The sequence below is a fragment of the Tupaia chinensis genome, unplaced genomic scaffold (assembly GCF_000334495.1).
Source record: "Tupaia chinensis unplaced genomic scaffold, TupChi_1.0 Scaffold000285_1, whole genome shotgun sequence".
NCBI lineage: Eukaryota > Metazoa > Chordata > Mammalia > Scandentia > Tupaiidae > Tupaia > Tupaia belangeri.
The window spans coordinates 1,337,351-1,348,948 of NW_006159769.1; the positions used below are offsets into that span (position 1 = coordinate 1,337,351).

Here is an 11,598-nt window from a genome sequence, read left to right on the forward strand (position 1 = left end):
ATTCCCGAGAGGCTGACTTTACAACGCCTTTGCCGCCATGAACTTCAGGCACTGGTGTTATTTTGTTTTAAACCTATGTTTGTATAATATATCATCTTTGTTTTTCAAACCTCTATTTCCTGTTAATTCTATCTGCCCTGAGCTATGTCAAATACTAAAACTGACCATCCTGAAGAGAAAAAGCAAGCTTTAAAATGCAAGAAAAATAAGACACTTGAGTTAAGTTACCTTTACATTCAAATTCTACTGTAAGATGGCAAAAGGACTATAAACATTTCAGTATTAACAAAGTTTTGTTCCATATTTTTGTTGAAATATATAAAAATATTTTCAATAAATACTACATAAGACAATGTGAGATTATCATATTTTACAGAAATAATCAAGTACAGTCTCAAATGTTTCTTAATCTTCTATGCACACCCTTCTGGTTTTCTGGGGAAAGGTCGTCTTAAACTTCTTCTGTTGCCGTTGCCTAATTTAAATTGTGGAGAAAGTCTGTAGAATTTGATTTTTTAGCTATTTAAAGTGAAATTAAGACACCAAAATCATGTTGCAGTCAGATGTGATATGATAGCCAACGCAATTCTTAAACCAGTCAAAAGCTGCATCAGGTAGAACGCAAGAAACCAGAGATTCCAGTCTTTGTTTCCCTCGTGCCTGTTGGTAATCCCAGAAGCCTGCACCACGCCTCCTCGAGTTCCTCACTGTTACCCCCGTGCAGATCTCACAGTGCATTGTACTCCACACATTTTGATGGATCTGTCGGAAAGTGTTTCTGGCAAATGGTCATTAATCTCTTCAATCCCTAAGAAGATAAAGAAAATAAAGGTTGGTTGTTATATGGTTGGGACTGTTCCTGCTTGTTCTCCTCTGTACTCATTCAATCTGTTACTGCAAATAGTCCACAGTAATTCACTCAGATGTATTCCAGAGAAACAATTACTCATGTGCACTCAGATATTTAGAAGAATGTTCATCACAGCATTTTTTATAATAACAAAACAAGAAAGCAAAGAAACTAAAAACAACTCAAATTTCTATCTATAGCCAAATACATAAACGTAAGCTTTAGTATGCTCACAAATGAAGGTTTTTTTGTTTTTGGGTTTTTTTAGAGGTTTTTGCTACAGGGTGCATCCACTCACCAGAAAGACAGACAGACAGACAGACAGACAGAAAATGAGAAATCGCCCTCTGGGGGGATGGCCACCCCGCAGTCCCTTCTCCTCCATTCTCCTCTTGGGATCTTGGGCACGCACGCACACACGCCAGGCTTGAGTTTAAGCCACCAGGTCCAGGACTCAAACTGTGGTCGACTACATGTGAGTCCAGTAACATAGCCATTAAGCTAACTGCTGGTCCCCTCAAATGAAATGTTTTAAAGCACTAAAAATGATTGAACTATAACTACATTTAATAATTTAGTCTTTTTCTATCAGGTTCCAATAGTAAACTAAGCTAGAACTATCCAGCCTAAAGTACCCACTGCACATAATGAGATGACCTCCTCTCTCCTACGTGTCTTATGATTTAGCGTACTATTGATGTGCCACAAGTACACAAGCAAAGAGCTGCTCGAGTCACCTTCTGTGTTGTCATTGAATGAGAAACTCTGGGTGAGAAAGGCCAATACACATGAGTCTTAGAAACAGAACTGCATGGGGTCAGACGGCAGCACAGCAGCAAAACATGATGCTCTGCAAGGCAATCCCTCATAGGAAGGTTCCCAGTTCCACTCTGGAGACTTCCCTAGCTACACCAGGAATGCACCTGCATGATCTGGGACTGGCTGGAGGCTGGGCTGGAGGTAGGTATTCTCTCTTTCTTGCTCTCTTTCTCTGCCTCTCTTGCTCATCAAAGAAATAAATTTTAAAAAGATAAATAAGGTTGAATGCAAAAGGCAAGTGACAAAAGACTGCATATAGTATAATACCATTAAAAATTCAAAAGCAAGTGAAAAAGAATCACTTAAAGATACACACACAACATGGTAGAATTATTCTCCCAAAAGCAAGGAAATGACAAACATAAATTCAGGAAAATAGTTACTTCTGGGACAGAGGAAAATATAGATTAAATGGCCTTCCAAATGTTCTAGTTCTTAAGCTGGGAGTAAGGTTTTTAGATATTCTGTTTAATATTCATAATATACACTTACATATTTAACAAATATTACATGAAGAAAACATTTTAGATTAATTGTAAAAACTGAGCGCAACATTCCCAAAGTTACCCCACCCCACCAGTAGCCTGTTTCCATGGCCTGTGGTTCTTTTTGGGCAACGGTAACACATACAGAGAATTCCCACTGATCCCATAAAATCCAAGTGCTTTCTACTTCTGCAGTTTTTCTCCAGTGTCTAAAGGGATTTTAACTGAAGACAAGATCACCCAGTCTCTTCCAACTTATCCTTCGGTATGACCTTTTAAAATTCTTTGTTGGCATTTGGCTCTTAAGTTGCTCTTAGCTTTCTGAACCACCACTGCGTAAACATGCCTTCGAAGTCATTACCCAGATTCTCAGTATCCTTCACAAACAGGCCAGGGACAAAGGCAGAACCCTGCAACATACCACTGTGGATCTCTCTCCAGAGCAATCATGGGAAAAGTCAGCAGCCAGCAATGAATGCTAAAAACTGAATTACCAGCCCACAAATCTTATTTACAAAGAGACAGACTGTCAAATGTCTTAGTGAAAGAAACACAACTACTGAGATATTGATTAGTTATTTAAAACAGAATAGTAGGCAACTTAATTTTAATGACCCTTAAAATAATATTTGGCACTAATTATTTTAAAATTTCTCTGGGTTCACAAAAAATAAAACTACCTACTTCCCAACACAATACCAAGAACAATGAAATCCTATCCTCACAGGGCAAAGGCTAATTACAATCAGGCCTAGAATAATATTGATATTGTATATGAAAGTATATATAGCACAGTGCCTGGTACTTAATTAGTATATCCCTAAAACTCATTTTCTTCCTTTGAAATAATACATTGAAACATAATCTGTTCTTTGAACAAGAAAGAGCTTCACTACACAGTGGGAGAACAGAACATGTGGCTACAGTTACACGACTCAAAAACAAAAAAAACATCTGGAAATCTGGGGAAGAAGCACAAAATAATTGCCTCAAAATATATGCTGATCTAACAGGTACCTAAAACATCATAAAGCATTTAGAATTGTTACTCTATAATTACCTAAATAATACCACTTAAGCTCAGAGGAATTACCCAAAACAAAACAAACCACAACAAAAAATCCCTGCAAAATCATTATGGCCCCGGGACCAGCAGTTAGTGCAATGGCTATGTTGCTGGACTCCCATGTAGTCGACCGCAGTTCAAGTCCCAGACATGGTGCCTTAAACTCACACCGGGTGCATGTGTGTGTGTGCCCAAGATCCCAAGAAGAGAAGAGAGGAAAGGTGATTGCAGCGTGGCCATCCCCCCTGGGGGGTGATTTCTTGCTTTCTGTCACTTTGTCTCTGCCTGTCTGGCAAGCGCACGCACCTTATAGCAAAAACCTCTCCAAAAAAAATCAAAAATCATTATGGCCCTGATGTAAGTAAGGAATAAGACTACTACTTCTATGAACTGACTTATACTCTAACAGACTCAACATCAGTGAAACATGATTTCAAAATATTTTATTCAGATGGGCCAACCCCATGGTATTACAGGAATACACTGTTCAAGAAAAGCTGTTCTGACATGGTAACCATGTGGGAAATCCTTCACCAGATTCGAATCTCCAGCCCAGCCAGCCTGAAACACGCCAGGCAGGTGCATGAGTGTCCAAGATCCAACAGGCTGGAGGACTGCAAGGAGGGTATCACAATGTTAAATACCCATGGAGGTAGCTCCTCTTTATTTTTCATGTGTGTTTACATGTGCTCTATCAAGAATAAAGACAAAATTTTTTTTTGGGGGGGGGGAGATGTTTTTGCTATAGGGCATGTGCACTTGCCAGAAAGACAGAGAGACAGAATGCAAAAAACCACCCCCAGGAGGGATGGCCACGCTGCAATCCCTTCTCCTCCATTCTCCTCTCGGGATCTTGGACATGCACGCACACAAGCCTGGCATTAGTTTAAGCCAATGGGTCCAGGACTCAAACAGTGGTCGACTACATGGGAATCCAGCGACATAGCCATTAGGCCAACTGCTGGTTCCAAGACAAAACATTTTCAAAGAAATATTTTACTTAGAATCCTTTGTGAATTCAAACATTATCTATGTTACACTATTTAAGAATTAGGGATGTGGAAGGAGGCTATCTTTCAGCTGCTTTCCAAGAAAAAAGATTTTTGGAAGCAGTGCAAAGAGAGTAGAATTTACTTTACTTTACTCTTTTTTTTGGTGTGTGTGTGTGCACATTCCCTATGCCAATCAGGTATTGCTTTAGGATAAAGACGATTCCTTCTCACAGTCCTGCTTCTCCTGCGTGAATTCTAATCATGGAATTGTGATTTGAAGCCATGACAATATATGAGATATCATTAATATTCCAAGTTTCCTAACGGAACAGGAAGAAAGAGGCAAAGCTATTATACAAAGGAGAACTCCCTCCTGATGCAATATCCAATAGCTTTTGTCAGCAACAAACATGGCAGACACCATCATGAGCAAGTAAAAGGCCAACTGCCAGCAGGACTCCTAGACTCCTCACGTTATAAACTGGAATCTTAGGTGTTGCTCCTGCAGGTGGCTGTGACTCTACAATTTTACTAAGATTTTCAGTAAATATAAGCTGTATTCTGGCTGAAATCTTAGTTGCCAAAGGTTGTGAAACTCAACAGACATAAATAGTTATCCAGATACTACATTTTTGCAGTAAGTATTGATAGTACATCACAGACTCAACAGTATGTAATTTCAGAAAAGCATAGTTCTTTCCTTTTACATAACAGAGGGTGCATGTATGTATGCATGAGAGAGAGAGAAAGAGAGAGAAAGAAGAGACAGAGGGGCACCTCAACAGCAGAGTCTCACCCATCACGCTGCAATCTCCTTTCCCCAGCCCTCCAGCTCCTTAGAATCCTGGGCACCTGTGTGTGTGCCCTGTGTGTTTTCCTGCCAACCCAGGGATCAGACTGCGGTTGGCCATGACTTCCAGCCTTGCCAGGCACTTGTATTATTGCTGTGCCATGGCAGCTGGGCAATCAAATGGTTATTTTCCATGTAGAAACAAATCTTTTAAATGAGATTGCCTCAGAATTTCAGCTTTTAATTGTCTGTGGATGCTTCAACCAGTAAGATGATGAGCTGCTTTAGCTAAGCTTATTAAAAATAGCTTAGAATCTGGTGGTATCTTTACCTGATTTGTTTAAAAAATAATACATGTACTGTTCTGGGAATACAGCAGGGAACGAACCAGGAAAAAATCCCATTGTCACTAAGATCACTTTCTAGCACAGGAAGACAAATAAGAAACACAATAAATAGATTTTTTTAAAAAATGCATACAATGGTTAAGTGCTGTGGAGAAAATGGAGCAGGGAAGGGATGCGTGTGGAAATGGGACGACTGAAGGGCTGTGGCTCTGACAGTGTCAATGGACCAGGGAGCTGCTACGGGCTCTGAGCAAGAGGCAACATGAGACTACTGACTGGATGAGCCTGGGTGCTGCTGGTAAGCCGAAAAGGGGCAAGGACAGCAGCTCAGGAACCAGGGACGACACTCCAAGAAGCAGTGAGAGATGCTGGTGACTGGCCCCAGAAGGCAGTCATGGAGGAGGTGACCAAGGATCAGGGTGCAGATTACTTTGAACACAGAATCAAAAAGGTATGCTGACAGACAAAAGCTGTGGGCAGTGATGGACAGAGAAGAGTCAAGTGTTAACTGTGGGGTTTGTGTATATGTTCAAGAAAAAAATTTTACATAATTCTTATATCAAACAATAGCAGTCCTGAGCCTCATTCTTTCCAACCCCCAATTCCCACTCCCTAGACACAACCACCTTCCAATATTTTAAGTATTTCTTCAGGTAAGACTTACTTCTCAACAGTACCACACTGATAGTGCTTGGTTCTCTGTTTCAGACATTTAGTAACCTCCTCCTGTGAAGGGTTACTTACACTGGCCTGACATCCGCAGGTATACACCTAAAAGCACTTTCTCTGTGGCCTCCCCAAGTCACAAAACTTAGTGAAATCAGTACTTCGGGTTTGAGCCCAGCAGGTGGCATGATGCTGGATTCCCACACGACAGACCGAAGTTCAAGACCTGGACCTAGTGTAGTAGCTTATTTTCTCACTTGCCCTCTCTCTCTCTCTCTGGTGACAACACATACCCTATTAGCAAATTAAAAAATTATAATAATGAGGAACCAGCAGATGGTGCAATGGTTACAACCCTGAACTCCCATAGGGTTGCCACTAGTTTGAGTACAGGACCCAGACCCTTGAAACTAATGCCCAGAATGTGTGCCTAAAATACTGAGAGTAGAATGGAGGAGAAGGGATTGTGGTGTGGCCATCCCTGCTGGAGGTGATTTCTCACTTTCTCTCCGTCTCTGTTTCTCGGGAAAGTGCATGTGCCCTATAGCAAAAATCTCTCTAAAAAATTAAATAAATAAAAATAATATGATAAATAAAATTAAATAACTAATTGCTTTTTTAAATATTCAGAGTTTACTTCATGAAGACTACAGAAATAATGCTCAAAGCAGAGCTACCTAGTGTATTACAATACTTTTATTCATTCTCCATTTTTTTGCTCTAATTCATTCCCCAACAATGAGATTATTCTCAATATAACCAAACACATTAAGTATCCCTTATTCAAAATGTGTAGGGCCAAAAGTGTTTGGATCCAGGATGTTTTACAGATTTGAGAATAACTGTATATATAAATAATAAGAGGGACCAGAAATTAGCGTAATGGCTACATCGCTGAACTCCCATGAAGTTGACCATGGTTCGAGTCCCGGACCCGGTGGCTTAAGCTCACACCGGGTGCATGTACGTGCATGTCCAAGATCTCGAGAGGAGAAGGGAGAAGGCATTGTGGCATAGCCATCCCCCTTGGGGGGTGATTTCTCACTTTCTATCTCTCTGTTTCTCTCTGTCTCTCTGGTGAGCACACATGCCCTATAGCAAAAATCTCTCCATAAATAAATAAGTAAATAATAGATATATGTGGCCAGCAGGTGGCATAGTGGTTAATGTGCTGGACTCTCACATGGCTGTGGTTTAAGTCCCAGACCTGGTGGCTTGCTTTCTCACTTTCTTTCTCTCTCTGGTCAAAATTAAAAATAAATAATAAAAATAAATAAATAAATATTTAAAAAATAATAAGATATCTTAGTGAGAGGACCCAAGTCTAAACACAAAATTCATTTATGTTTTATATACATCCTAAATACATAGCCTGAAGGTCATTTATTATAGTATGCTTGCATAGCAGCATAGGCCTACGACCTACCACATGAAGTTAGGTGTGGAATTTTCCAACTGTAACATCATGTTGGTAGTCAAAAGTTTATTTCTCTTTTTTAAGAGAAATTTTTGCTATAGGGTGCATATGCTTACTGAAGAGCGAGACAAAAAGTAAGAAATTCCCACTAGGGAGGATAGCCACACCACAGTCCCTCCTCCTCCACACTCCTCTCAGGATTTGGGACATGCACACACATGCACCCAGCATGAGAGTCAAGCCTCCAGGTCTGGGACTCAAACTGTGGCTGGCCAAGTGAAAGTTGAGCAATGTAACCATTACAACATCTGCTGGTCCCATCAAAAAGTTTAATTTTAGAGTATTTTGGATTTCAAATTTTCAGAATAAGGGATGTTCAATCTGTAATTCATCTACTCCATTTTTTCCCTGGAGTCTTCTGTCTGCTCCATTCTAGACTAAGTTCAAGACCTACTTGTATTGTTACCATCCTAGAGCACTCCCTTCATCTTCAACCCGGGAACTCCTTTCCCCTTGCTCTGTGCTAGATCTTATTTCCTGGATCTTTCTGTTTATTTCCCTCATTTTCATGGATGACATCCACAGTACAGATAGTATAACACTGTGGAGTGAAGACGACCCAGGCTCAAATCCTAATTCCACCACTGATTAGCTGTTGGACTGTGGGAACCTGCTTCTCTCTGCACTCAGTTTTTTTCACTGTAAAACAGACAAATGAAAGTATCAACTTCATAATGATGCTATAAAGTGTGAAGTGAAGCACGTAGTGAGTACTATAAAAAAAGCAGTAGCTACAGAGCTTGCCAGGTGGTGTGGTAGTTAAGGTGGCTGGATCCCATATGGCCAAGTGAGCAGTTTGAGTCCTGGATCAGTGGCTTGAAAAACACACTGGGCACATTCGTATGCATGCCCAAAATCCCAAGAGAAGAAGGGATTGAAGTGTGGCCATCCCCACTGGGGGACAATTGATCTACCTACTTATCTATCTCTACCTCTCTCTCTACCTCTACCTCTCTCTCCCTCCCTACCTCCCCGGCAAGTATATGTACCCTATAGCAAACTTAAAAAATCAAGTGGTAGTTACAATAATAATGATTCCAGAGAACGTGTACATGAGAGGTCAGATTTTTGAGACTTTGTCTGAAAACGTCATTAGCCTATTTCACCCTTGATTAATAGTTCACATAAGAAGATAAGTCTGGGGACCAGCAGTTAACGTGATGGCTATGTCGCTGGACTCCCATGTAGTCGACTGCGGTTTGAGTCCTGGACCTGGTAGTTTAAAACTCACGCTGGGCATGTGTGCATGAGTGCCCAGGATCCCAAGAGGAGAATAGAGGGGGAGGGATAGCGATGTGGCCATCCCCCCTGGAGGGTGATTTCTCGCTTTCTGTCTCTGTCTGGCGCGTACACGCAACCCTATAGCAAAATCTTCTCCCAAAAAAAAAGAAAAAAAAAAAGAAGATAGAAGATAAGTCTGAGTTGGAAATGACTTCCCTTGCTATGGTGAAGGTACCTCTCTACTGCCTTCTAGCCTCTAGTACTATTAATGAGAGGTATGATGGTATTTTAGTTGCTTTAGTTGTAAGGGACCTACTTCTTTTCTCCAGAAACATTTAAAGTCTTCTCTTTAAACTTGGCCTTCCAATACTGTATTATTGTGCTCTAGGGAAGACCCTTCCTATTCATTGGCTCTGGATTCAGTGAAGTCTTCTTTTCATTCTAGAAACTCATGACTGTTAGCTCGGGGTAGTTATTTTGCATTAATTCCCTTTTTTTTTTTTTTTTTTAATTTCCAGAAGGTACACCCACCACCAGAGAGAAAAAGAAAACACACCACCATGAGGCATGGTCACACTCCCAATTCCTTTTCCTCCATCTCTCCATCCCATCAGGATTGTGGGCATGCATACACATGAGCCCAGCATACTTCTCAAGTTAGCATACTTCTAGCCAGAGCTAGAATTTGAACTGTAGTTGGCTGTGGGGGATCCAGCTTTCTAGGCACAGCACTCAACCGCTGCACTATGGGGCCATCCCTCTTACATTAATTCTTATTTCCCACCCTTTGATTTCTCTGTTCACCTGTTCCAGAATTTGAATAGCTTCAGACCTCATCCTGCCATTTTTCTTTTCTTTCGTACTTTGGATATTCCTTCAACTTTATCTTCTGTTTAATTTTAAAATTTCTATTGTAACGTTTAACTCTTAAGGGTTCATTTTGATTTGCTGACCCTTTTTAGTAGCATGTTGTCATTTCATGGTTACAACCTTATCTAAGGATAGTAATTATACTGTCTAATTGAAGAATTTTTTTCTATTCCCTGTATAATACTTGTACTCTGATTCCGCCCCCACCCCCACCCCCACTCCATGTATGTGTTTTGATATCTTTGTCCTGGAGGCTTTCTCTGAATGTCTGATGCTTCTTAGGTGAATATTCATAGTGATCAGTAAGTAAGGTCCTATAGAACTAAATGGAAACTCCCTGAATGAGCAGGGCTTGTTGATGTGTCTTCATTTTAGAATGAGATAGAGGAAAGCTGTTTTGTTTTCTTTTATTCCCAATGGAGGAGCACTAAAAGCTAGTAACTTAGATCTTTTCTCTTAGGACAATTGCATAGAGGAGAACCCTCTAATATCCTCACTAGATTTCTCTGCCAGCATCAGAGAAATCTAGCAGAGAACATGAAATAAAGGTCCCGTTTCCTCCAGGAGGTCAGCATCTAGACTTCCACTTAATTCTCCAGTTATTGGTATCGCATTTCAAGCTTCCCAGTGGTACAAATCCCTCAGAAAGTGAACTTGTATTCTGCTGGATGAGAGAAGTGCAGGGGCCCCACTGGGCTAGTATGGAAAGCAACCTCTGGACTAGTTATCCTAATCCTCAACTAATACCTGTTGTCAGCTCCCTCCCATGGTCTGCCTTTTCAGAAGTGCCTAATAGTCTCCATGTGCGAGCCTTCCCAGATTCTACAGTGGAAATAGAATGGCTCCTTAATGACTTCCACAAAGCACTGATCTATACTGATTTTTAAAACACCAGTATTCTATTTTAGGAAAATGTTCTGCATTTAAAGTCTAATTCAAAGGGACCAGCGGATGGTATAATGGTCATATCACTGGATTCCCAAGTAGGCAACCACAGTTCAAGTCCCAGACTTAGCAGCTTAAAACTAATGCTGGGGACGCATTGAGTGCATGCCCAAAACCCTGAGAGAAGATTGGAAGAGAAGGGACTGTAGTGTGACCATCCTCCCTGGGGAGCAAGGGCGATATCTTGCTTTCCATTCTGCTGTCTCTCTGGTGAACACACAGGCCCCATAGCAAAACTTTCTCTCTTAAAAAAAAAAAAAAAGAGTCTAATCGATGAATTACATACTTAAAAATGGTTAAGTATACTATTTAAGTATAAGTTTTATGTTATACGTATGCCACTTTTTATGCCACTAATTAAAAGCATTACAGAATATATTGAATACATAGGATATAAAGATATGAATACAGATAATAATTTGGCATAAGATAGGATATAGGATACATATCCTGGATAGTAAGAATTGTTTATATCCAGATAAATTAATAAACCATTGAGACCAGCAGATGGCATAATGGTTACGTTGCTGGACTCCTACGTCGACCACATTTACAGTTCAAGTCCTAGACCTGGAGGCTTTAAACTCATGTCGGGCATGTGTGCATGTCCGAGATCCTGAGGAGAGAAGGGAGGAAAAAGGATTGTGGGGTGGCCACCCTCCCTGGGGAGTGATTTTTCACTTTCTGTCACTGGTGAGCGCATGTACCCTATAGCAAAAATCTTAGTTCTGAATAATAATAATAATAATAATAATAAATGGTTAAAACAAATATCTCCATGTACCAAAAAGACTTTATTTTGGGGGGGCTATAGGATGCGTGCATTTGCTGGAGACAGACAGAGAGAGAGGGAAAGTAAGAAATTACCCCTTGGGGGGATGGCTCCTCCATTCTCCTCTAGGGATTTGGGGCACAGGCTTATTTTCAAGCCACCAGGTCAAGGACTTGAACCGTGCTGTCAGCTATGTGGGATTTAATGCCTTAACCACCACACCACCTGCTGGCCCCAACAATTTTTTTATTACTGCAGAAAACAAACTTAAAATCAAAGCAAGCTATACTCATTACTC

General features: G+C 40.6%; 1 protein-coding gene across 2 annotated transcripts in view; it reads right to left on the reverse strand.

Moving 5' to 3' along the window:
• The window catches only part of PRPF18 (pre-mRNA processing factor 18), a 20,706-nt gene continuing 9,108 nt past the window's right edge, over positions 1-11,598 (reverse strand). For both annotated transcript variants that reach the window (XM_014588522.2, XM_027772577.1), the window contains exon 5: positions 1-808. In XM_014588522.2, coding sequence (XP_014444008.1) covers positions 728-808 — 81 coding nt within the window. In that variant the 3' untranslated portion in view covers positions 1-727. The remainder of the gene's footprint in view (positions 809-11,598) is intronic.